Raw genomic sequence first — 27,305 nt, 5'->3', positions numbered from 1 at the left:
ACTTGGACTGTCCCTCCCCCCAGACCAGCCCAAGGGGGTGGAGGCTTGAGAAAGGCTGATGATCTTATCTAAGCAGAGGTCACTTCTCCAGGCTTCTAGGGAAACCGGGGTCTAAGAAAAACACTTTCTGGAACAGATCCGGACTATGATATACGGACAAGCTGTGAACCACTCAGTACGTAACCAAAGCAGAACTGCTTCCAGGCTTTCCTTTCTCTACCTGCGCCTCTCCAGGAATGGCGACTTTGACCTCCAGATTAAGACATAGTTAGGTGTCAGAGCCAGGTAAAATTGGAAGGATGCTTGAGATCTCTTGTGCTGCCTACTTTGCAACTTTTTAATAATATATTCCGCATAACTTTTTACTGAAGTTTTGTAATTGTTCTTCCTGCCTCTTTCATTTTCCCCTTTTTGTTTCTATTACTATAAGAGAAATTGAAACAAACTCAGCAACTTAAAACACCCCTTTAATGGTCCTCAGTTCTGGAAGCTGAGAGCGCAGCTCAGTCGTGCATAACTGGCTTCTTGGCTCGGGGCTTCTCAAAAGTGATTCTGTGGCATTAGCCAGGCACAGTTCTCTCTGGAAACTTTGAGAGAATGTCAATTTCAGCTCATTCTCGCAGTCTGCTTTCTTACTGGTTGTTGGCTAAGATTGCTCTTAGCACCTGTTCCAAGCCAGGTGCCCACCCCCGTCCCTAGTGATGAACCCATGGCACCCTGGATATTCCCCAGGAAGTATCCAGCACATGTGAAGAGGTCACTTCACCAGGTTCACCAGGATCCTCTCTATCTCAAGTGCCTTAAGGGCACCTGCAGAATTGCAGACCAGCATCTATATTAGTATCTGACAGGATAATTTGTGGGCGTGTGTACACCCAGGGGGACAGAAATCTTAGAGGTCATTTAGGTTCTGTGTAGAGCTGTATGCTTTTTTGAGGGCAAAGCCTTGCCTCATGCATCTTTGGTACCCAACAGATACTCCACAGTTACTGAATTAAATTAGTTTCAAGGAAGACAGGTGGAATCAGGAAATTATTTTACACCGTCAAGTTCTAGACAAGCTAAGGAAAAGATCCAGACAGCTGAGTTGTGCAGGATGCCTTTGGGCTTCAGTTGACTAAGGGGAGCCAAGAGAAAGAAAAATTCCTGCCCCAGAAATGATCTAAGCAGATAACTGGGGAACAACACCTCTGAACTTTCAGGAATAAGAGGTGCGTTAGCTGGACTTGGCTAGACGGCCAGTTCACTAAGGCCGGGGCCTACCACTCATGTTCACAGCCTCAGCTAGCAAGCCTCCTGGTTCAGAAGGCCCACTTTAAAAACAACCACGGACGGACGTTTATAGAATAAATGCTATTTAATATGTCCCTTCTGGAGTGTTCACGCAAGGACTCTTGCACTTCCTGCAGTCCAGTGTGTCTCTTGAGCACGCAGCATCCAGAACAATCAACAGTTGTAGTCAATGGCAGGCCACATGCTTTCCAAAGACCAGTGGTAGCTTGCCTGTATAGGAAAAGCATGACTCTAGGTTCAATCTTCAGGAACTCAAAATGCAAAACAATGCCCCAATTCCCCAAAATCGACAATCAAAACAATGGTTGGCCATTCTAGGAACTCAACATAAATTTAGGCCGAATCATAGTAAAGGTATTTTTAAAAAGCGCATCTTTGCGTGTAAGAGTACACTTCCTCCCAAATCAGTCTAGAAAACACATTCAGGGTTTCTTGGAGGGCCGAATTTTGATTTCTGCAAAGCTGTTTTCCTAGGCTCTTTCAGCACCTCTTCCATCCACCCTGGCAAGGGCCAATCTGTTTGTAGTTCTGGGAACGACTCAGACGCTGGGGTAAGACTACTACACTGGCTCCACACCAACGGTCCGGAGCCAGCTCCGCCCCACCCCAACACCACCTGCGGAGATGGGCGACCCGCCCACATCCTGACGTCACCGAACTCCGGGCAGCGCCGGGTCGGGCTCCGGGGATTGGTCAAGGCTCGTGACGTCACGATCCCCGGGCGGCCCCGGGCTGGCGGGGCCCCAGGGTGCTTGGGTTCGTTTCAAGACGGGCGGCGGTGGGGGCGGGGCGGAGGCGGAGCGGGAGGTGTAAACAGACCCGGGAGCCGCGAGCCCCGGAGGAGGCGCGGGTGGCGCCGCCATGGACTTCCAGCAGCTGGCAGATGTCGCGGATAAGTGGTGTTCCAGCACACCCTTCGAGCTCATCGCCGCCGAAGAGACGGAGCGCAGGATGGACTTCTATGCCGACCCGGGCGTATCCTTCTACGTGCTGTGTCCGGACAACGGCAGCGGCGACAGTTTTGTGAGTACTTGGAGAAGGCGATCACCGCCGTGCCCGAGCTCCTCCAGGGAGGCTGGGTGGGGTGGAGTGGCAGCGCCAGGGCGCCCGGGGCCGCAGAGCCTAGGTGTGGCGACCTCCCGGACCACCCCGTGCTCAACGCGTGGATCAGAGCATCCCCAGGGAGTCCTTGTAAGACATCCGCCGGGCGGGGCGCACAGCCCCTACGTCTAGATCCGAGGTCCGGTCCAGAGAGATGTTCTTACCCTTCGGGGTCTTAGACACAACTCTGCAGCCGCCCCTCCCCGGCAGGGTCCCCGCCCCAGGCTGCAAATCCCTCGGAAAGACACAAAGCCTCTGTCTACACCCGCAATGCTAGATCTTTTGGACCCTATTTGCGGAATTAAGCCCAGGAGCTTGAAAATGCACGCGCGTGCACACACGCGCGAGCGCGCTTTCTCGGGGTGAGGGCACGCCTATTCCCGGTTCCACGCTTTCTTAGCTCCTCAATGAGCTGCCAGGGAGTGTGTGTTCCCTGTGCAGGTTCTGGCCAGCCATGAGGCTTCTGTGACCCCACCGAGGCCTTTCGGCTTTTCCAGAGAAAGAACCTACACAACCTGGCCCAGAGGGACCAGGACCAGGAATTACCGTGACCAAACGTTCGGCCTGCTTCCCGCCCACTAGGGATCCTGGCGCTCCCGCCCACTGGGGATCCTGGCGCTGACAGTTTAAGGAAGGGGATGCAGAGAGCACGAGGTTGTGATGGGAGGCGTGGAAGCAGGGCGGGGATGGCACGCCATGGAATGTTCGTAAGCACTATAAATAATAGTCCCCGAATGTAAGATGGAGGCAGCTGGGAATGAGGGTTATCGTGTGGTCGCTGGCCTGAGGCTGGAGCAGGCGCTGCTGCTGCTGCTTCCGCTGCTGCTTCTACAGAGGGAGATGGGCGGTGCATCGATTGGCTTGGCTCATCAGGTGGAATGACAAAGCTGGACATGGACCCCAGGCCCGGTGCCCCAGACCCATTCATGGGGAAGTTCAGCCTAAGATCCGTGAGACCCTATCTCAAAATAAATATCTCTCCTGTAAAACAGCTCACAGTGAAGACAGCGGGACGTTTCTCAAACCCCGACAGGACAAGCGTAGGCTGGTGCACACCTGACCAATATGCTCCTGGCTTTGGGTGGCAGCTAGATTTGAGTTCTGTCCACTTGTCTTGACTTGCCTATCCACAAAATTGGCTTCCTAATACCAGTTCTCTGGCGATTTAGGTACATCTAGCAGTCTGAGGCACAGCATGCATCCTGCAAATGTAAAGTTCTGAGACCTGGTGTTCCCACTCCCTTTGTTAAAACCCCTTGCCTGGAACTAAAGGATGTTGCTTGGTGGGTAGAGCTCTTGTGTAGCATGTGTAAAGCCCTGGGTTGGACCCCCAGCTCTGCAGAAGTGGGGGTGGGGTGTGGGGGGGTGTAATCCCTATATTCCCTGTCAGCCTAGGATCCTGAGACCTCACCCCAAACAGTTTTCACAGTGGAGACAAATTAAGTTATTGATTCGTGTAAGCACGCATCAGCCGTCTTTACAGCGTTGGCTGACCAACTGGAGGAGGGGATGAGGCAGAGAGGATAACTCCTTGGACACGTTAGCACTGTCTCAAAGATTCTGAGGACCATGATGAACAAGTGGCCAACCACAGGTGTTTCCTTAGCCATATTGCTCCTCGAATCTGTGCCAGGCTGGGTGTGCTAAGGGCTTACCTCTTGGGTCTTATTTTTCTTGGAAAATCTGTTAGAGCATCCAAAGAAGTTTGAGTTAAGTGGTATCTCTGATTTACTGACGATCTGGGTAACAGTAAGAATGTAACATAGCACCTCTCGATTTACAGAGTTTTAGATCATTGAAAAACTTGCAAACATTGATGAGGTCTTTCTCTTTCCTGGGTCAGGTCTAGCCAACATACAAATGGCATTGTGCCCAGCAGGACATTAGCTAGCTCAGAAGTGATACAGCAGCCCTGATTCTGCTCAGACATCCAAGCTCCCACTTCTGGGTGCTTGGAGACATCCTTGAACCCCTCTCTGGCAGCTTAAACATCTGTGGCCTGTTACTGGACTTAAAGTGGCAGCCTGTTGTCAATGCCTGGTGGGGCTGCTGGAGAACACGTCTGGCTTGAGCTCAGCCCTCATATCTGGGAACCTGTGCTATGGCAATCACTGTAAATGTTACTGCCATCCATATGCTAGGTCCTAGCTCCAATTCAAAACCTCCTAACTTCCTCTTCCTCACTTCTGCGGTCCAGATCATCAGAGTTGTGCCAGCATTGTGGGTAAGGCATGTGCGGTGCCCTCCATGACTGTGAAAGCAGCCTAGCTATCTCCACCAGCATCTCTAAAGTATCTCAAATACGGTCTAGAGCTGGGCGTGGTGGTGGTGAGCCCAGCATTCAGAAGGCGGGGGGGAGGGGGAGAAATCTCAAGCCTTTGAATGACTTATCTCCTGACATTTCTAAGTTCCTACAGCACAGGCACTTCCTGCCTCAGGGCCAGTGAGACCTGAGAATCCTGCCCTCAACTGTTGGGGTTAAAAGTTTTTAAGTGGGTACTGGGGATCTGAACTCAGGTCCACATGCTTGTACCGCAATTATTTTACCCACTGAGCCAGCCTTTAGCCATCTGCTCAGCCTTGAAAGATGACGTCTTATTGGGCCTCACAAAAGTTCTATGAGGGAGATGTTATACCCATTTTATAGATGAGGAAACTGAGACCTCTGTGCCCTCGCTGAAGATTGGCTCATGGTAGCTCCAGAGACCCAAGGACAAAGATTCTTTTGATTGCCACTCCTCTGGGCAGCTCATCATTGTCTCCTCACTTCTCAGGCCACCTGCCAATGTAGCCCCTTTCCAAACTGCCCATCACGCCGGGAGTTGTGGCTTTGCAAGTGGCAGGAAGACCTGTGTCATCCAGGCAGAGGGGCGGGCACTTAGCAACTGGATGGTGGTTCGCTGTTCTGCCAACTCAGAAGGTCCTGGTGGCTATCAGGTCTGAGAAGAAAAATGTGGGCAGCCATTCAAGTACCAGATAGACAGAATTGTATGTGAGCATGTGCGTGTGCGTGTGCGTGTGTGTGAGCAGATATGCAGGTATGTTTCCAATTGGTTGCTCTCCTTCCTTGTCCGTTAATTGAGGAATGCCCTACCATCACCTAGACTAGAAATTACTGATTGTGGGGAGGGCTCTGTTTACCTAATAGTTCCACCTTTTCTGACAACCCAGCAGAAACACATTTGCATCCACATTTTTGTGCAGTTTCATCCACCCCCAAACCCACACAAAAACAATAGTCATATTCTTAAAGAAACAGTACTCACAGAGAAACTCTGTGGCCAACTCTTCTATGTGTGTTACATAGTTGTAACTTGTGAGCATGTCTCTGTGGTGTATTTAAATGGAGCTGCCTTGTGGTTTTGTGATGGTGTGAAGGAGGAAAAACTTCCCTCCACCTGCTCCTTTTGGTTCCCCCCCGACACAGAGTGGACTAATCATACGCTAAGCCATTCTTACTGTGAGCACTGTATGAAGAGTCCTGTGTGCAGTGGCGTTGCTTTATTCCTAGAGGTTATTTCAGGGGAGAACAAAGCCACTTGTATATTCAGTTAATCATAAAGAGGCTAAAGTCGGGGTGCTCTGAGTCCAAATAATGGGGAACAAGCAGTTGCTGATTATCTGCTAAATGGTAGGCAGTTTGCAGGCAGACACCTGAGCTCTTCAGACCCCCTCTGGGAATAACTTCTCTATCACCTGTGACTGAACCAAGGGTCCCTTAAGCAGCTTGCACAGAGGCAGTTGAGGGTATGCATGCAAGACCTCTGTGGGGGTGCTCCCTGCCTTCTGCTGCACATGTAACCACAAGCAAGTTATTTAACCTTTTGAACCTCAGTTTCCTCCCCGACAGAATGTTCAACACAATGAGCAGGCTGCTTTAGTTATGGCTAACCATGCTCTTCCCTCTGGGCGTGCTAGTACATCGGGTGCCACAAGGTGGCTTGTGGTTTTTCTGTTCTGTCTACTCCACAGACAGACATCAGTTTTAGGTTAAGAGACACCAATTAAAAAATAGAGCTAGAAGTGAATTCCGGGACAGCTAAGACTGTTAAGTCCTGTTTCAGAGAACCAACAGTTCCCTTCCTGCCCCCAAAAAGAGCAAGAACAGCAGACACTCCTCACTTAGCTCTGATGGGCCTTGGGGAAATTGGTTTTAGGACCTTCTTTAGATGCCCGAATCTGAGACTGCTCAGAGCTGTTGTGTGAAATGACATCTTTACACACACCCTACACACATTTCCCTGTATGCTGTCTTAGATAACTGAGGATGCTTAGGACGGTGGGACTGTGAATTAAGTACACATTGTTCTATATTGTTCAGGCTAATGCCAGACGAACATCGCACATTCAGTACAGATGCCGTCTTTCCCTTCAAATGATCCCATCCTGGTCAGGTTGCATGCATGGCTCAGAACCTGCGACTGTGGGAGGGTGGTTACACAGCAATGAGAGAGGCACGCGGCACAGGTCACAGGTGCTTAGATAGAGTCAGGGGTGTGCTCCGAGCCCTCGTGACCTCATCAGTTCATAGCAGAAGTCTAGCAGCGTGGCCTTTGGGACAAGAAGAACTCAGCGGGGTTGAGTTGTCTTACTGATCTAATGTCACGTTTTGATGACCAGATCTTGTCATCCCTATATAGAAAGTAGAACACACTCCCTTCCTGTTGAAGGTGACGCGCTTGTTTTGTCTTAGCTGGGTGAGTTCAGGCCTGATGTAAGAGAGAGAGAGCCACAGAGGGCCTGTAATCACAGTGTTCACATCAGGCGTTTGCTATGGGAGAGGCAGGCAAATCGGGGTGTGGGCCGTGGAGGCCACTTTGCTGCAGCTCATGGCTCTGGTTAGTATCGGAAATGCTTGAGTTCTCCATGCAAAGTTTGGAAATGTAGCCCACCTTGATCAGAAACCCTGGGAAGCGGGCCTGGAAATCTGCATTGTTACAAGCTTCTGGGTGATTGTCACCTGCTCTGCTTTGCTTTTGGCCTTCTTGGCATCTCCTGCCATCATGGGCAGCCTGCAGCCCACTGTGCCCATGGGCTCCAAGCATCCTCTGTACCCACAGGCAGCTAGTATTCTTCAGTCTGACACCCCCACCTAAGCTAGTTCTGTGACTGCAGCCAGCTTCTCCAGTTCCCGCTGGACACACACACACACACACACGCACACGCGCTCTCCAGACTTCTCGGATCACCTTGTCTTGTATTCTAACACTGCTAGATACCTTTAGTTTGGGAGAGAAGTAGCTTAAATAAAATGAAATCCTTTTTATTTTTAAATAAAGTAGCTATAAGCTGATTAGCAGTTAATAAACAGTGGGGGGTTTTTTAGTTGTCATATCCCCACTTAGACCCCAACTGTGTCTGAAGTCTCCACAGCTCTTCTTAGGCATCCTCCAGTGACAGAGGGCGATGAGATGCGCTCACAGGATAGCAAGCTGAACTTCCTAGGGTGATACCCCGCTTCCGTACAGGAATGGCGGCAGGCAGGTGGTGCTACATGGACCCCTCGGAGTCCTTCTCTGTCGAGGTCTTGTCTCCTACTGCCTGGCCTCTGTGTCTCCTCCAGCCTACCAGACGCCTTCCATTCCCAGGCCTCAGCACCGTCTCCTCAGTTCACACCCTCAAGACAGACCCTTGCTACCTGTGGGCTGCCCTGTGTTCCTGACTGGTTGACTCTGCAGACCTAGGACCTCCTTCATCCAGACCTCTCCAGTCTGGTTCTCCAGCTTAGCTGGATCTTTGACCATTATGGGAAAAACTTGTGTTCGTTTTAAAGACATGGTGAGATGGCTTTCCTCACGTAAAGCAGTGTTCCCCAGCCTCAGTAACAACAGCAAACCTAGATACAGGCTCCACGTATACTAGGTGGATCAGCGATGCCTAGGTAGGATGCCCACCTAAGGTGCCGTGAGGGACAACCGAGCTTCCCAGTGACTCCGTGCCAGCCTTGCAAATTCTCCTAAGTTCATTCCGTTCTGAAGAAATTTACCAACACCCCCATTCACGGGGCGATCTGCAGAGGGAACACCTTGTTCTAAGTTCCTGATTCCAGACTATGGTTAATTAATTCTTCAGCTGTAGCTGAAAGCAAAGTAAAGGAATTTGAAGGCCAAGGCTCTGATTTCTCCTCCCTCCTCTTTTGAAATGAGCCTCGTGCATGTGCCTGCTGGAGGCGGTGAGCAGGGGTGACGGTGAGCCGGGTGATGGTCAGCAGGGCTGATGTCTGTCTGCCTCCCTGCTCTCTGGTTACCTGTGAGCAGATGGCAGACAGAGCAGGTGAGACTGGGAGCGTGAAGCTTGGAGGAGCTCTATGTATTTGACATTTTCTGATCCCTTGCCGTGCCAACAAATGAAGACCGAGGGGATGGGTTTCACCCTGTGAGGGAGGCCAGCCTTGAATGCGCGATTCTGTGAAGCTCTAGGGTAACGACCTGTGTTCTTTTCTCTCCTGCCCCTGTGGGGCCCCAGCACGTGTGGAGCGAGAGCGAGGACTGCCTGCCCTTCTTGCAGCTGGCACAGGATTACATCTCTTCCTGCGGCAAGAAGACACTCCATGAAATCTTGGAAAAAGTCTTCAAGTCCTTCCGACCTGTAGGTGCTGCGTGGCTCCGGAAGCCGCCCTGTCCCCTTCCGTAGGACACCTTGATAGCAGGGATGGTCGGGAAAGAGGCAAACCCGGGATGACTGTTTTTCTCTTGTCTACTGTGGGCCCTGGGGTATAAAGGTAGCGGGCAGTGGGGAGGCCGAGGGTGGGATGTGGCAGGGCCGTTTGGTGCAGGAATGGTGGCATCACTTGAGTTGAGAAGTACTGGGAAGGTGGAAGCAATCAGAGCCTTTGCGAGACGGTGGAGTAGTCCATTTCACCCAGTAGACCCCAAGTGCACCTGGAAGTAGTGCAGGGTTGGTTTGTTTGTTTGTTTGTTTGTTTTATCATAGTGGTGCCTGCGTCGGGAACGTGGCCAGAAATCTGGATAATGCCCATCCAGGTTTGTGATTTGGGAGAAGGGTAGCATTATTGATTCTTTTCTCGTCTCAGTTCTCAAAAGCGCTTCATAAAGCTCGGGTCCCCTCTTGGGACTTAGGACTCTATTTCTCTGGTACGGCGATGGCCTGCTTTCATGAGAGCTGATGGCATGTGAAGTTTATACTCGTCCCTCGTTTGGTGATCCCTTCCCTCTCTCTCCCAAAGCCATGCCTAGCATCACGCCATGCCCCGCCCTAGTTTGCTTCCCTGCCCACTGTGGATGTAGTCCATGCATTCAGTGCTGTGCTGTGGAATTGCTGTCTCTACTTCTCCACTAAGCATCTCAAGCTTGTTTTATGGTCCAGGGAGGTCGGTTGCATAACTGCCTGTCTGACATCTCAGGGTTGGTAGTCTTTTGCATCTTTTGTGCCTCCTGACTGGCCCTTCTGGTATCCCTCAGTTGTGTGTGGCATTATCTAAATGCCCAAGATGACAGTACCTTATCCAGAGAGGACTTTTGTTGGTGCTGTCAGGCCTTGAGAGCCCTGTCAGCCTGAGGTAGTCTTCAATACTTGATTTGTAGTTCCCAGACATTCTAGGTGATGAAAAGATGGGGTTCAGATCTTGTCTCTCTTAGCTCATCTTTGTTCCAGGAATGTGGGCCATTGTGGGGGAGAGGGGGCTCCAGGTTAAAGCAGGGACCCTGTTGTGTTCTGTTCCCATAGAGGCCCTAGGCTTTGACTCCCTTCTTCATAGATCTTAGAACAGTCTTAAAAAATTACAATATACTTTCCCAGTCAGGTTAGGCTGACCTCTTTGGCTCCCAAGGCCTTGCCATACTTAAGAGGCTATTCCCGTACTTGACATGAAATGGTGAAATGTCCTAGTTGTTCTCAGGAGAAGAGTTGTCCTAAACATTCAGCCCACCATTATGAGAAATGGAATCTCAGTGACTCTTGTCACAGTCTCTTATTTCAGTCACCTGTCTGGCCTTCTAGTCTTTTCCTTGCTAATTTTCTAAGTCACTTTGGCCTGTCAGGTGTGGTAAATGCCTGCCAACTCTTTTGGATCATTTCCTATTCTGGTCTAGCACAGGAACTAGGTAGTAAACATTGTGTTCTTCTTGGGGAAGACAGGTAAGCAAGTACACCTCGGTTTTTCCGCAACAGGTGCCAAGATGGCAGGAAATAAACCAGGGATGAGGGGAAGAGGTGTTAGCCTGAGCTGGGTGGTGATGGCGCACACCTTTAATCCCAGCATGCAGGAGGCAGAGGCAGGTGGATCTCTGTGCGTTTGAGGCCAGCCTGGTCTATGAAGCAAGTTCCAGGACAGCCAGGGCTGTTACACAGAGAAACCCTGTCTCAAAACAACAACAGCAAGGAGTCTTCAGTGAGGAGGATATTTTGGAGTCTGCAGTGATCATAAGGGGTAGGGGAGTCCCGGCACAAAGACTAGCAGATCTGAAAGCCTAGGGTACAGGAGGTATCCATGTAGCTACAGGGGTTTGGAGTTGAGAACCTGGGCACAGTGAGAGGGGAGTCCAGGAAGACATCAGGTCTCGTAGCTGTGGAAGGACTTGGCTTTACCAGTCCTGCAGAGCCTGAAGAGAGTAGAGCAAGAAGGCCATGCTGATATCCTCTTTTGAGAGGTTCTTCCCTCTTGCACACTAACGTGCTCAGATTGACCAGCAGCAGCAAGAACTAGTGACATCTTCCAGGCAGATGTGAGGGCAACTCAAAAATAGCCAAAGCGGAACAAGAGCCTCAGGTGCTGGAAAAGCCTGGAAAGTAGACCCAGCTGGCTTCGCTGCTGGGTTGAAGTAGAGTATGAGAAAATGAGAGAAAGGTGGAACCTGAGTTTCTTGGCCATGCAGTGGAGGAACGTCACAGTGGTAGACTGAGGCTGGGAGGGTGGCCGGAGGAGACACATGGGCTGTTAGAATGTCATTTTGTGGGACTGGGAAGTCGAGGGGAACCTTGTGTCCCTTGTCCCCTGCTTTCACCTCTATGTGAAGTTGTGGAGTTCGGGGCTTAGAAAGAAGGCCTAGGCAGGATCTGGCTGCTGCTATTCTAGTGGAGAGAAGACCTTATCCAGTTAGGGGGATTGCGAGCTAGGAAGCCAGCACCGCATTCCCTGCGTGTCAGTGGTCACATGGCAGCATCCCCAAGATTGCCTTCACCTGTACCTTCAGATAGCTGCCTTCTGGGTGTGCAGATGTGGGACTTTAAAATGTCACTGTGCCCCCTTCCAGCCACTGCCCTGTGCAGTCTCTCCACAGAGATAAGGGCTTATCTCGCCATAGCCTTCCGATGGATGCCCCACGGAGCCACAGGCAGCCCCTGTTTGCGCGACCTTGCTAAAGCTGGGCGCGTGATCACATCCAGGCCATGCCACCTCTGTGGACTACACGCCCTTCCTCTCACCTGCACTTCCTACACGAGAATAATGCCACAAAGCCTCGCTCCACACACACTGAAGACATCTGATTGGATCTCTGAAGAAAAATTACTCTTTTTCTTTTCAGCCACCCTACTTCTTTTTTTTACCTCCTCATTTATTGTATTTCCCACAAAACGCACCAAGCATCCATAGCCAAAGCCCTGTAAAGGGCAGCAAAGCATACTTGGCTTTTGCCATCTGGACACTGGTTAGGAGCAGCAGTGGCCACAGAACAGGGGGAAGCCTTTAGGCAGAGGCTGTATTGGATCGGGCATCCTGTGAGATGCTGTGCAGAACGAGCGGAGGCGCCCACCCCGTCAGCTCATTCCACTCTGTGAGTTCTTGGGGAAATATTTCTGAGAGGTTGTTGGTGAACATGTACTTCAAGCTGCTTGTGTAGGCTCCTTGGGTTCAGACCCCAGCTCTGGCCCTTGCTGGCTCAGTGCCTTAGACAGTTTGACCTCTGTTTTTCGGGTTCTCCCTTTGTAGGTGAGGAAACCAATGAAGGCAGTTGCCTTAGGGTTTCTATGCTGCTAAATCTTCGCAGCAACAGCCCAGTTTGGCTGGGGGTAACCTCTGTGCACAGTAGGCACCAAACAGATGCTTCTACTGCTGTGTACAAGGTGAAGACACCACGCAAAACACAGGTGCAAAGAGTTGGTCCGGCCTAGTGAAGCATTATGTGGTGAATCTAGGGCTTTGGTAGTGAAAAAATACCTTGCTAAGTGATTTCAACGTTTTTAACTGAAATATGTGGCTGGATAAGGAGCCTTTCAAAGGTAATGGAAGGGTCAGGAAAAAGATTATCAACCCTGGTTTTTGCAAAGTAATAAACTCACCGTACATGGTAGATGATGGTCTATAAAGAAGATAAATAAATGTCCACTCGGAGGCACGTACTGAAGAGCTTCCGGGTAGTGGGTGATTTTTATTTTCTTCTTTTCCCTAGTCTCTAAGAGTCCTATCATATTCACATAATCATAAAATATATATTTTTAGAAATCTGTATAATTTACATGTGTCAAAAATGCTAGAAATTAGGGAGGGACTCCCTGAGGCTCAGATTGCCAGGCGGTGCCCTCCTGCGGAGATCCACTGGACACATTGAGCACAGGAGGAGAGCTGACCCAAGCAGGCCCATCTTGGCTGCCTGGCTTAGAATCCTTAGAAATACCCCAGGGAGGGGAGACTGCTCTGTCCCTTACTATGTGACATCTTGCAGTTTTCTTAATCTTTGTGCTCCCATCTTTAAGATAGGGCCAACTTCTGTTTCACTGTTGCGTGGATCCATGGGCGATGTCTAAAGCTGACCATGAACACAGACTGTCAAAGTCCAGCTGCCCTGGGATGGGGGCATGGACTGGATGTAACAGTGCATCTTTCTCACCTAGAGTGACCCCCATTTCTCTCCACTGGAAGGGCCTCCGGCCTCATGAGGGAGGATCTCTGTCCCGACTCTTCCCTCCTCACTGGTGGCACACAAATGCAGATGGCATCGCCACTCACTGTCTCCACCCGAGAGTAGCACTGCTCTGGTAATGACTTCAGAGACCATTGATAAATGTGGACAGTCATTCTCCTCACTTAAGTGACTCCCGGGTGACTGTTGCTGGCCTTCGCATGAGAGACCTAGATAATGGGCCAGTGATATCGATCCTCATTAATGGCGACCTTGCCAGTCATTTCTGCCTCTTTTCATCCCTTATTTGATGACAAATGTCAGACTTGATTGCTGGTAAGCAAGAGAGCAGGAGAAGAGAGGAGAGGAGAGGGGGTCTCCTAATGCCAGATTCCCCTCTCCCCGAGTTACATGAACATGAAGGATTGCTACTCTCAGTGAGCCGCCTGCCCTTCCCCCCTAGAGGTCTCGTCCTATCACTGTGCCTATGGCGGTGTTGAATGCTGTTTGGGCTAATGTTACAGTAATGGCCCAGTCTGGCCTTTGTTCCTGAGGCTCCATGGCTTCTTTCTCAGAGTCTTCTTGCTGAGGAGGCTGTTACATTGTTTCTTTTCTCAAGAAGGGGCTCTTACCAGAATAGTCCCCTGAGTCTGGACACTGACCTGAGGGAAACTGGTGTTTTTAGGTTGTATCCAGTGGCCCAGGTGCCAGTGATAACTCCACAAGAAAATCCCTCATGGCCCAGAACAGTGCCATTTTGCTTCTGCTCCTCCCACATGGTCAGTAGCCTTGAAGAAACCGAAGAATCCCCTGGTGCTAGGCTTGCCAAAGTGGGACAGAAAGTTCAAGAAAAACCCATCTGGATTTAGAAATTTAGCTTTTCTGTATCTTTTGTCTTCTGCTCCTATTATGGACATTCAAACCTTGTAATATTTTAGCCAGGCAGTGGTGGTGTACGCCTTTAGTCCCAGGGTTCAAAATGCAGAAGCAGGCAGATCTCCGAGTTTGAGTTTTGGGACAGACGAGGTCCCCTCTAGCGGCGCATCTGCCACTCTTGCCCGTTTGACTCTTGTCTTGCATTGACTTCATCATCCTAATATGAAGAAGACTGAAACCCAACACGAGTTTTAGGTTAAACAGTTTCTGAACCCCCCAATGCTTTAGCTAGTCTTGCTGCCCATAGTGGCACTTCTTGACCCCGCCCCCCTTAGAGCAAGTTAGAAATGCAGGGATCCCTCGGGCTCACTTAGCCAGGGTCTGCATTGTAAGTAGTGTTCTTGGTGACTCAGGGACACAGTTAAGTGTGAGAAATGCTGTCTCTCCCTTGGAAGAAGTGTGCCGGGATGCCCGAAGCCCCAAGGACATGCTATATACACCAAACCCCAGCTGATCCAGGATGCTCTAGAGGCCATGTATGCCTTCTCTCCCAACATAAACTCACCAGCCCAAAGTGCCTGATGTGTGCCCTTCCGGGGTGCGACATGCTGGTCACAGCCTCTAGTGATCTGCACCTTTGTCCCCAGGACCTGAAATTAGTCCCACAGGTCACAAGGGCCTAGAGAACTTTAATTCTCGTGTGTCACCAGCTCTTCCTTCCCAGTAGAGGCCTGTGTGGCCTGGTGGGCCTAGCAGTCTGTGTGGTTGTGGACTGTTCCAAGGCCTGGAAGTGCTGGTGTGTTCCTGTACACAGTGGGCAGAAACTTGAGTCCCAGGCTGCTGAAAAAAAAAAAGCCACCGAATTAGGATTGCACAGTTGTAGGAGCTACCACGAATCATTTAGCCACCCTAGGCCTGTCAGCTGGGATTTTGCTGTTTCCATTTTCTCATAGGAACCAGTGGGCACCGTCACAATAAGGGCTCCAACTCTTTGCCAGGCTGTTTGTCACCCTACCTCTGATTTAGATCCTCCACCACCCTTGGCATGTGACAGTGGTGCTGGATTGTTCCACATCTGCATGGTGCTTCTGGACCTCCTGGTAGTTTGCCACCCTGGGTGTGCTTCCAGTTTGTCATAATGGAAATGAGTTGCATGCATTTCCTACTAGGGATACATTTTGGAAACATTCATTGCCCAGTAGAAAACACAGAAGCTTCCAAGTGTCAGACACAGCATTGACAGGCATCTCTACAGTAGCCAGCCTGGTAGGTAGGTGTGGGAAGATTGCAGGCCTGTTACCAGAGAGAGTCCTGGCTCTGTCATCTCCTGGGTGATTCTGGATAGTCTCGCATTTCCTGGTCTTGAGAACCACGTGGAGATGCTTGAGATAGCACCGGGCACACACAGTTTTCATTCAGTCTGAAGCATGGTGAGCCAGGAGTGCTAAGTGCAAATTCCAGGATGGAACACAGAGGCTAGCGGGGAGTTCTCCTTTCTTCCTGCTTCCTTGTGTGCTCATTTATAGCGAGAACCTCTCAAAGCCAGCACTGCAGGGAAGAGACAGGAGGAGGCTAGGATGGGGCTACTTGGGCAGTGGGAACTCCCTAGACAGCCCAACGAGATGCATACCTGTAAGGCTGGGCAGTGGACACACTGTGGACATTAGCTCTTTCCTCTGAGCTGCAGCCAGTGTCCTAGTTATCGCTGTACAGAGAAGGGTGCATGCCAAAGGCCAAAGGCTCCAGACTGCAGGTCAAGAACCATCTTCCACCCTCTCGGGGTGTTTGTAGAATCTGTACCAAGGACCCTTAGAAGTCTAGAGCCACTATTAATGGCATCTTCTCTTCCCCACTCTGAAACCTCAGGGGCTGATCAGATTCACAGAGCAGAGGATGCTTCCTGCCCTCTGGGAAGGACTTCCCTTGAGGCTGGCTCTCTAAGGCTAGAACTGTGTGCTTTGAAGTCATGGGGGTAGAAAGGGAGCTGAGCACAGGGAGAGGTGTGGTTTGTGCCAGTCAGCCTGCTAGATCCATTTCGGCAAGGTGTGCTGAGTCCAGGAGGGGGTTGAGAGAATTGGGGTTAGTAACCCAAACGTCCTGTGGGAAGGACCATTATAGATACATGCATGTGCAAGCATGCCTCGGCTGTACCATTCTTACCCATGAATGTCATGGCTAACCACAGTTTCCCACTGAGCCTCAGAATCCTCCCGAACCCAGCACTCCAAGTGGCCAGTTGCCACCTCAGATTCATCAAATGGGACGGATGCATTGACTCTTTTATAGTTAGTGGTCCCTCGCTCTTCAGTGGTCTTGTGTCCCCTCCTCTGCTGTTGAGATGATGCGGAAGCTGCTGCAGCAGCCCTGCTGTGACAGATATTGCAGCGTTTCTGTCACCTGACACTTCCACTCGGCTGTGTCATCAGCAGCTCTTGGACTGAAAGCTGACCGCTAGCACAGCATCCGTCTGCTTTCACCGTGACTAGCCATCTTCTCTCACGGGAGGCAGTTTTAGCCTGTCTCTCATTAGAGTGTGAGAAGGAGATAATGCTGACACATAGGAGCTTCTCCAGTCTTCCAAGGACACATGAGATCCTGGGGGCCAGGGCTGGACAACCTCTTCTTGCCCTTTCCTTCAAGGGAGCAGTAACTCTCTGGGACACCAGCAGTCATGAGCTGGACCGGGACAACACACATCCGCAGTTGGCCGTGGCCATCTAGGCTTGTGACCAGCAATGCTTCACAGATGATTTTGCCCTTTCCTAAGGCTTTGAGGCTGTGAGAGTTCTAGAACTTATGAGTATAGGCCTTGTTTCAGTCGGGGCTTCTGGCTTCCTGTTCCCCCATCTGAGCCACAGGGAGAGTGGAGGAAGGGTGGCAGGACAGTTGAGGAGCCGTGTGAGGAATAAGCAGGCCTACCTTTAATGTCTTAATGCAGCTAAAGTTTAGGTCACTGGGGCCCCTTAGTTAAGAGGCCTGAAGGTAACAAGTCTGGGGTCTCCGTGTGAAACGCAGGAGCCCCCAAGTCCATGGCTTTTTGCCAGCACACAAGTCTCAGTTCATATTGCTCACGACCAACTAGTACTACTCGGTTTCTAATGAAACTGCTGTTATCCTGGGGCCAGAGAGATGGCTCGGCAGTTAAGTGCTTTCTTTCCAGAGCACCTGAGTTCGATCCCCAGCACTCACACCGGGCAGCTCACAACTGCCTATCATGCTAGCTCCCTAGGATCTGACACCAGCACTTGCTTGCCCATAACCCAAACACGTACCTGCATACATATGCATACATAATTAAAAGTATTTCTCTGGAATTTGCCTTGTTTCCCATATCATAATCCACAGAGGATTTGTTGGAACATAGATGAAAAGGAAGCTGAGGAAATGGTTTAGAGCATCTGTTGCTCTTTCAGGGGACCCAGGTTTGATTCCCAGAGCTCACCTGAAGGCTCACAACCATCCTTAGCCCCAGTTTCAGGGGGTCTGGTGCTTTATTCTGAGCTCTGTGAGTACTGCGCACACACATCATAACGCACACATGTACTGCTACTGCCAAAACAGTCATATACATAAATACACGTCAAAGCATTTTTAAAGATGAAATGGAAAAAGGTTGTCCACAATCCCAGTCTTACAGAAACTCTTTATCTCCCCATGAGTGTTCGTGTGCACACACACACATATATACACTCACACACACATACTCACACACACTAAATGTTTACAGAAATTAGAACGTGCCAGCGAGCTCGCTTGGTGGGTTGCAGTGTTTATGGCCAAGGATGGGGACCTGAATTCTCTATCTAGGCTTCACACGGTGGAAGGAAAGAACCAACTCTTGCAAATTGTCCCAGGATCATACACATACTGATATAAGTGCATATAAACACACAAAATAAATAAATGTAATTTAAAGAAAACTCAATTTTGAATATATTTAATTACAGCCTTTCCCCCTGTGCATCCATACGAGTTTTAAGAAAATGTGTATCATAGTTAAAATGTAATTTTATCATGTTTTTAATTTTATGTGCCATTTATCATTAATTTTAAAATTCAGTGTTAAGTGTATGTAAGATTCTATCTTACTAACATGCCATAAAATTTAATCCTTTGCTGTGAACATCCTAGCTGTCTTAGCATTTTTATCTGTTACTCTTAATAAATATCCCCATGTACTTGGGGGAGAAAATAAACCAGAGGGCCGGGCGGTGGTGGCGCACGCCTTTAATCCCAGCACTCAGGAGGCAGAGGCACGTGGATCTCTGTGAGTTCGAGGTCAGCCTGGTCTACAAGACCTAGTTCCAGGACAGGCTCTAAAAAAGCTGCAGAGAAACCCTGTCTTGAAAAACCAAAAAAAAAAAAAAGAAAGAAAAGAAACCAGAGGATTGATCTGGCTACATTTCGAAGGGACATTAGCACTGGTCAGAGTGTGATTCACTAACATGCCGACTACACCTCATACAGGTGTGGTTTGTGGACCTCTGTGCTTTGACATTTAAAAAGGAGCCTCTCTGAGATACCCAGTGAAATTGATAATCCATGAAGCTTCGATGTGTCTTCTATTAAATTTGTAAAAGCTGTGGTGGTGGGGCGGGGGGTGGGGGAGTTGAGTTCAGGGGATACTCGCTGTGTACAGATGAATTTGGGTCCGGTGCCTTTGGTCCTCTGCCTGAAGTCCTGGCAGTCCTTACAGCTGTTACTTCTCTTGTCCAATTCTATCTCTGTAGCTGCTGGGGCTTCCAGACGACGAGGACGCCTTTGAAGATTACACTGCGGATGTGGAGGAGGAGCCAGAGGCGGACCACCCCCAGATGGGGGTCAGTCAGCAATAAACTCCTAGGTCGCCTTCTGGAAGGGGAGTAAGCCCTGTGCTGCCGATGGGGTCCTGTACTCCTGGGGTAGCTTTTTGTATTAGCTCTTCAAAACAGGACATCTGGCTCCTGACATCCAAATGGAAATGAAATACCTTTCAAATGACCAAACCATTTCTGTGATGAGCTTCGCTCAGAAGTGATCAGAATTTCTGCCCCACTTTGCCGGGGTTTCTGTGGAGATGTCTTGGTAGCCTTTGCCACTTTGAAGTTAGAATCCGTGTTGTGGCTGCCTGTTCCCTCTTGAGTTTATGTTGGAGAATTAACGTTTGCTGATTGGAATGTAGAGAAAGCTGAATGTATTAAGGATGTGTTTTGGGTCCTCCCAGGGGACCTTGCTGAGGAAAAGCATGACAGAGGAGAAATGCAGCCTGCACTTTTTATGTCCCTTTGACGTGTCCATAAGTGAAAGGTCTTGCTTAGGAAGCATGAGTTTTACTAGCTAGTCGTGAACTGCGCACGCGCAGATGCCGAGGGTGAGGGCGGCTGCGCTCCTTGTAGAGTTTCTCCACTGTCGGATTGGTTACCTGAGCATGTAGCGGCCAGCCACTGGTCAGTGTAAATGTTCCGCGGTTGTTCGATCGTTTTAAAACGTGCTGATTCCAAAGCCACTTTTAAATTCTAATAGTGGAAAGTATAGATGGGGTGAAAGATATAAATTATTGATTGCTTAAAACTGTTTCTAAGCCTGCATATGAAATGAAACCTTCACCTTCTCTCTTATGATGAGACGGCAACTTGTTAAATCATGAAAACAACAACCAGAATCCGAGTAAGTGACCCTTAAACTTTGAAGCCATAGATGAAATCTAATAGGAAAATAAACCAAGAAAAAATTTACATATAATGAATTCCTTTACTTTCCTAATCTTTTATTCTTTAGAGAATGTCAAGGAAAGGCTCCCAGCGAGTTATTTTATTTGAAATGATAATGAAATGCTCTAGGGACCCTCCATACAGTGAAATTTTAAAGTGACATGAACGTGGGAGTCTTAATTAGGGGATTACTTAGTTAAAAGAGGATGTTTTAATGATCAGGACACACAGACAACTCTCAGAAGTAACTGCTGCCATCACTTAACCACTAAGTACCAGGACATTGTCTAATGCCATTGTGAGACCCTCCCGTGTCCCGGGTTCTCATAACTCAGGATGCAAGAACTCCCTTCTCGGCACTTGACTCCTCCGTGCATCCAGTGTGGGAATGTTGTGCGTGCACACACACACAGAGACACTCACGGACACACACATGTAATCTGATTATGTTATCAGCATTTTAAACCCAAACCAAACCCACCATCGCAGAAGCTTGTGTATATGGCAGCCGTGTCCGGGCATTTTGTTTAATCCAGTGATGCCGTAAAGGGTCTCTTTGTTCCTTGGTGCGCTGCAGAGTTCAGTTGCTGGGTGATGGCACATTGTGGATTCCATCTGTGCTTTTCTACCTGTGTTTTTATTTTCTGGAGGAAACTTATTAATGCTTAATTTCAAGCCGAGTGACTTCCCTTGAAGTCGCCCATTAGCACAGTTAGACTTAGTACCCCTTCTAGGGTGTGAGGTCCAGTCTTGTCCATGCTCCTCCTGCCACGTCTGCACATAGTCGGGAGACTTGAGCTCTCTGTCTTGTGGATACGGTCCAGGGCAGGTGACTTCCTTTTAAACATAATAGGCCACACAAATAAATGACTTTTGGAGGTAAAATGAAGACACCTGAGCAGTTTGCTCCATTATGAGGTAACCTGGAATTTTATACAGAGGCTTCAAATCTAAATTTACATATGTTCGAACATTAATATAAGATGGGTTTTTATCAAAAACATATTTGAACTTTGACCAAATATACTTGGTATCATCATGTTAGTGTTCTGTATTCGTTAAGACCCCTAGTGGTGCAGCGGGCTACTGACAACTCTAGTCAGTCTTTTGTGTGCTCCCCCCCTCACCCCCCAGAGGGGGTCAGGAAGAGCAAACGTCCCTGGATGTGGCTGATTTCCATGACAAAACCCCCAGGCGTCAGCAAATTTACTGTCCTTGCAAACCTCCCTCTGTCCGCTGTTGTGTGTATCCCTTCCAGTGTGCACCTGTGTGTGCAAGCACACACATAGCCACCCCTACCCATTCTGTCAGCAGTCATATCCCAGTGGGAGCCCAAGGTGAACAGCCTGTGGTTGGTTAGTTATGGAAACGGGCCTGCTCCACTGTGAGAAAAGTGTGACCCTTCCCAAGACCACAGAGGCATTCCAGGACTACGGAGAACTCAGCCCTTGAGTGCAAACAGTGATAAGTCATGTGACTTTCCTACGAAACGGGTTTTTGCTCTGTGAGCTTTAAATCCCGTCCTGCTGCTGCTGCCGTAGGAAGTATGTGAGCGAAAAGTGCAACAGTCAAGGACAGTGAGGGACACGGGAAGAAAATAATTTGGAATTTTGCCAAAAATGGTGTCCTTAAGATGTTGACCATGCCACTGCCTTAGAATTTGGTGGCAGTGGATGTCCAGATCCTGGAGCCTGGAGTCTGCCCCCTCCCAAAGGCTTTGGAGTTGGTTGGTAGTTAACCCAAGAGGGGAGCTTAGCTTGAAGAATAGCTATAAACAAACGTGTGCTTGTCTTGTCGCCCTGGAAAGTGACAGTGGAAAAACTTGGTAGGTAGTGGACAGAAACAGAGTGAGAATAAACACACAAGGGAAGGACTGATCGCCCACTGACCGCGATGACCGGCTGTGAAGTCTGAATTCTGCCCTGACAACACTACAGAGCCTGATCCTAGCACTGAGTGACTCAGGGAGACACGTTCCTCCTATCTGCCTGGTGATAGCATTGTGCAGTCTTCAAGGATCCAAGTCTAGAGCCAGGGAGGATAGTGAAGCCCCGTGCTGTACCTGGCACCACTTGGGTTCAGTCCCACGGAGTTTGTGACTCCGAGGCTCACTGCAGCACATGGTGTATTTTGTGTTTCCATGACCAGAGCACAAAACATCTGTTATATGATGAAACTGTCCTTGCACGCTGCCAGCAGAGCTGGTTTTGCAGTGTGCTTAAGGAAAACTGAAGCACACTGGGGGTGACCCCATTGCTCAGGACAGACAGACCTGTTCTCTAGCACAGTGCATGGCTCTGAATATTGTTTCAGTTTCTCAGAGCAGGGAGAAAGCGTCTGGGGTGTTGTCATCCCAGAGTGGAGTGTTTTAGTTATTGCATGTTAAAATTTACCAGTTGGGAAACAGTTTAATCAAATTGGGTTTTCTACAGTGAGAGGAATGTAGAAATGGGCAAGATTTAATGTGGGTTGGGAGGAGATGAACAGGGACCACGAGAGAGAAAGGTCTCAGTCTATCTGGGTTGTAAACAAAGCACACAGCCCACACTTACTTCCTGGGGTACAGGACCAAGTGGCCTATTCTTAGCTGTCTCTAGAGAGCTGCTTTCCTCAGAGACTGGAGGTTTAGAGGATGCTGGTGATGGCTCTGTGACTTTCCCAATGCCCCCTGCCAAGCCAAAGGCACGGTAAGTGCCCTGCATACCTGGTGGAATTCCTTCCCCTAAAAATAAAATCCACGGCTAGACAGGGAAGCATGCCTTCGTGAGTGCTGGCTCCAGAGTGACTGCAATGGCAGCTGGCAGAACGTGAACCATGCCTGCCCTCTCCTCCACTGGTGCTTCCCCTGTCAGTGAAACTCAAATGAAGGCTCTTGTCCCTAGAATAAGCCTTGAGTGGGATATGTCATGCCTGGCTTGTTGTATCGTCTCCAAATGTGCACAAGAAGGTTTTCACATTAGAAATCCCTCTTTCATACAAACTCAGTTACTTGGTTTAACGGTAGCTAGTATGACTCGAGAAGTTGAGGTCTTTTAGGTTTCATATGGAGTAGGTGTAAAACTTGCCAGAATGCTGGCAGCCTGTGGTCTGTGGCAATGGCATAAACATTTCATGTTAGGAACCCCATTCACTACACTGCATTGCTGAATAATTCAGAGCAGCTTAAAGACTGCACCAAGCCACAGTTAGTCCTCTTAGGGCTGTGTTCAAGTTGTTCGGTATTAGGGAGAAAGCTGGCAGTGTGCTCCTCATATCTCCCTGGGCCTTCCTTTCGTTTTTGTTTCTTGAGATTCGATTTTAGCAGGTACCTTCTGAACTGGCCTAGACGGATGCCCTATATACAAATGCCAGCTTTCTAAAAGGCACTAAAATAAATAGTCAGTGCTGGGCAAGTCCAAACCCAGCTACAATCTAGTGCTAATTTGTGTACAAGCAAGATTTCAGCCACCTCCAGAGAAGCAAATCAGAAGAAACAAAAGCAAGGGACTTTGTTTGCTTTTTTGGTTTTTCGGGCTGGGAGATTTTCCTGTGCGGTGTGTGTGTGCTTTCTTTGAGTTCACATTTCCTTTCAGAGAGCGCTCTTGTAAATGACAAACTGTGAAATGGGTTGCCAAAAACTTGTCCTTTCTTAGATGCTTCAGACAGAACTGTGTAAATTCTCTCTGCACCCTGTCCCATCTGCTCCCTCCTCCTTCTCGTGAGAGCAAGGACCACATCCAAGGATGTAATTACCATAAGCTTGCTATTAAAGAGCCTTTCAGCCCTAGTGGTATTTGCCTTTTTCTTTCCTCTTCCCACTGTTTTTGGTTACAGAATACTATATGTGATGTAAAAATGAAGAGCAAGGACCATGGACACGGGCGGGGTGGGGTGGGGACAGTTACATCAAAGGCATGGATCCGGAGGTGTATTTAACTTAGGCTCTGGCTAATGTTTAGCAATTTATCGTCTGCCTTTGAACTAGTATTAGTTTTCGTGTGTCAGAATTTCTCTTTGCAAACCTAGTTAGGAATCCTTTGTAGCACAATTAGGAACCTGTGTCCTGTGACAGATTAGTAAGGATATGATGACATTTCCTCAACTCCTTTGTTCCCAGTTACTGTCATTCACTAGATCCAGACATTTAGTAGGAGCTCAAAAGTTGGCGGCAAGCTTCATTCTTTGGTTAAAGATAAGTTTCCCCCTCTGAATGGGGGGTTCTCTAGGCTTGAGAATGGCTTAGCAGGCCCGACTTGAGGCAGTGTGTGTTTATGTATCGGCATAGGGAGTCCTCGGATTTGGCCAAAGATTCCAAGTCCAGAGTAAGGCGGTGTGTGAACATTCTAAACCTCTCTAGGCTAAACCTGATTCCAGAAGGGCTGTATAGACAGATTTTTATCATGGGAAAATTCCTGTTTCTCTGACTTGATCACACAGGCAGCTTGGCCCCTTTACATGCAGGGACAGATACAGCATGACTCACGTCTCCTCTCATTAGAGTCCATCTCTGAAATCATTTGGCAGACGGACGGGCCTGGCCCAGACAGGTCCCTGACAGTCTTCGTGGCACTACTCACCCCCCCCCCACACACACACCATCCACTTGTTTTCTCATGGGTGAGAGTAAGCATGGTGACCTCATCTCTGATTTCCCTTGGGGGAGGAGCAGGGGCAGAACACTTGTCCCTGCTGTAGAGGAAGGAGTGCCACAAAGTCCCATAAAGCCACCTGCACTGTGATGCTTTTCTCTGATTTACCGCCCCCGCCCCCAGGATCCCCTTTGCCAAGCCAAGACCCACAGCTGTGAATTAGCCCAAATGCCACTGCTGGAAGATGGCACATCCTGCCTTGCCACACATGCCTTCTCCTTTCGTAGATCGCAGGATTCAAACTAAACAAAGAGGGAAGGGCGGGGTTCCTCGCTTAGGGATGTACTAAACAGTCTTGTTACCATAGTAAAGTCGGGCAGGTGGGGTGGGTACCACAGTATCCCCAGGGCTTGCTGAGCACACATGGGTGGATTCATAGCACAGGGGGACAAGAAACCACATCCCAGCATTTGGAGGCTCCAGGGCTAGGTGTCTAGCTCAGTGTCCTGATGAATTGGGCAACCAAATATTCTTCCATGTTGTCAGGCTTAGCCATCTGGGGGTTTGGAAGCAAGGGTGAAATGCCTCCCAAACCAGCTGTCCTTGGTGGGGGGGAAGTCCTGGGCAAGCTGTAACTGGACAGCCGAAGAACACAAGTATGGAAGGAGCCCTCCCTTTCCCAGGGAAACAGCCTCCAAAGAGGATGGCCCTGCCAGCCAGACTCCAGGTGAAGAGGGTCCTCCGGGATGCCTTTTAATAGGGAGCCTCTAGAGGTCAGCACAGCATAAACAAAGGGCTGAGCCTCACGCTCGCTTCCCCGAGCAGCCTAAGGGAGCAGCCATTCAGGGTAGGGCAGGAAGTCAGCAGGCACCTTGGGCATAGGAGAAGAAAATGTGTTTCTTCACAGCAGCCTGCTTCCCTGCCTGTCTTTCTGGTCTGTGTCTGCAGTTCTCACACCTGGGTATCAGACGGTCCGCTAATTGACAGGTGGACGGCTGAAACAACAGCTAAGTTTTGTACTGAGTGGACTCAGCTCTTCTTTTGGCTGGTTAGCACATAGACTTTGCTCAACTTCTGCTATTTGTAGCACTATTTAATAAAACCCAAAGACAGATATTGGGGTTCAGTCTGAAGATCAGAAAAGCAAAATAGTCAGTCACTAGCTTTTACCTCTACCTCAGTCCGAAATGGTGATCCTGCCTCCATGAATCTCAGAATGAGACTGTGTGTGAGAGCTGTCTCCTCCCATTTTATAATCCTCTCTAGGGCTGGGATTAAAGGCGAGCACCACTACCGCCCGTTTCTATGGCAAACTAGTGTGGCTACTGGATTAAAGGTGTGTGTCACCACTGCCTGGTCTGTAAGGTTGACCAGGGCAGCTGCTTTACTTTGATCTTTAGGCAAGCTTTATTTATTAAAATACAAATGAAATATCACTACAGCTATCAGTGGGCTTGGGGAAAACTTAAGTCAGGTCCTGTAGAGCCTGTGGGAGTCATAGATGGGGAAAGATCAGATGGGTGCTGGGAGGTGGCTACAAACTAGACACCAGGGCTCCAAGCACATGGTACAGATCTCTAGGCAGGGATGTCCCAGGCTTTGCAGAACCTAAAGGGGTTCTGGAACCCCCTAGAAGCTTCCACAGAAAGGGAAGATGCTAAAACTGACTTTCCCCCTTTTTCTTGTTGCCTGTTCTGTTCATGGTTTTTTGTGTTCCCGCCTCCCAAGGAAGCTTAACCCACACCACAATCAAATGCCATCAAAGAGGGCTCTTTGGTGGGCACTGGGATGAACCCGGGACACAAGCACAGAGAAAGGATATTGGTGGAAATGTCAAAATAGTCCCCAGATTCCCCTGAAAAAACATTTTAACACTTGGTAACTTAGCAATATAATTTGAACCATTACATTTCAAAATGCTGGCTTTTTGATCCCAATAAGTGTAGACTACGTGTTATTTATAGTTCCAGAACAGTCTGGTGACTTTCCAGTCCTTTTTCTCATGAATTAAACAGTGCTGAGTGAGTAGGCTCAAGCTGTGTGTGCCTATTACATACTAAACCTGTTTTTTTTTTAAAAAAAAAAAAAGCTGCCTCACATAGCCCAGTCTGGCCTTCAGCTAGCCTTGTTGCCAAGGCCCTTGAACCCTTGATCCTCCTGCCAGACTGCCAGTCACTGGATTTGTTACATTGTTACATCCTAACTACGTTCCCTTTAGCTTTTTATTTATTTATTTTTTCACTAGTTCTATAAGGTAGGTAGGTGTAGGTGTGTGTGTGTGTGTGTGTATGTGTGTGTGTGTGTGTGTGTGTGTGTACACTATCCTTTTCAAGATGAGGAAACTGAGGCAGGGAGGTGTTAAGTAATTTTCACAAGATCACACAGTTAGAAAGTGCCAGGAGTGGCATTTAGATCCAGGCAGCCTGGCCTCGGAGCTCTGTCCCCTACCCTGCTCTGCCCAGTATGGCGGGGATATGTCTTGATTCAAAGCCTCCCGAGCCTTTTTGGCAGCTCCAAGGGTTATTCTTGCCTTTCTTACTGCTTCACGGAATCTGCAGCGAGCCGTGTGGCCTGAGCCCAGGACGGAATGTTGACAATGTGTCGACTCTGCTTCGCCCTTGACCCGATTAGCCTGCTGCCGGACACCTTGAGAATGAATGCAGTTTCCCATATCCAGGCCCTGGCACAGACAGGCAAGTGGCTGGAAGAAATGGCTTTGAAGATAAGAGAAGGCTTAGACCTGGTCAAGGCTGAGAACACAGCCTGCTTGCCTTCCTCTCTGCTCTCTGATGTCCTTCCTGAGGACATTGCAGGAAACTCTATGTATCTTTCCTCGTCATGAAGGGCTTACCCCAAGTCCCTGAAACTCTGAACAGCAAAAATCCAACCCCCAGTCAAAGTACAGAAGCAGGAAGAAAACTCTTTTGGCCGCTGGTCCCTGGTCAGCTTCAACGGGGTTTCAGCACACACCAAGGACT

General features: G+C 49.1%; 1 protein-coding gene across 1 annotated transcript; it reads left to right on the top strand.

Moving 5' to 3' along the window:
• Positions 1 to 2,109: 2,109 nt before the first annotated feature.
• Mturn (maturin, neural progenitor differentiation regulator homolog) lies at positions 2,110 to 23,525 on the top strand. The gene is made up of 4 exons (XM_038319461.1): positions 2,110 to 2,316; positions 8,860 to 8,982; positions 18,800 to 18,889; positions 19,273 to 23,525. The coding sequence occupies exons 1-4, from the start codon at positions 2,155 to 2,157 to the stop codon at positions 19,387 to 19,389; spliced, it is 492 nt and encodes a 163-aa protein (XP_038175389.1). The 5' UTR covers positions 2,110 to 2,154; the 3' UTR covers positions 19,390 to 23,525.
• Positions 23,526 to 27,305: the final 3,780 nt, after the last annotated feature.

This window comes from Arvicola amphibius, chromosome 2 (assembly GCF_903992535.2).
Source record: "Arvicola amphibius chromosome 2, mArvAmp1.2, whole genome shotgun sequence".
Classification (NCBI taxonomy): Eukaryota; Metazoa; Chordata; class Mammalia; order Rodentia; family Cricetidae; genus Arvicola; species Arvicola amphibius.
The sequence above is the reverse complement of the archived record's forward strand: the minus strand, read 5'-3'. Positions and strand labels throughout refer to the sequence as shown.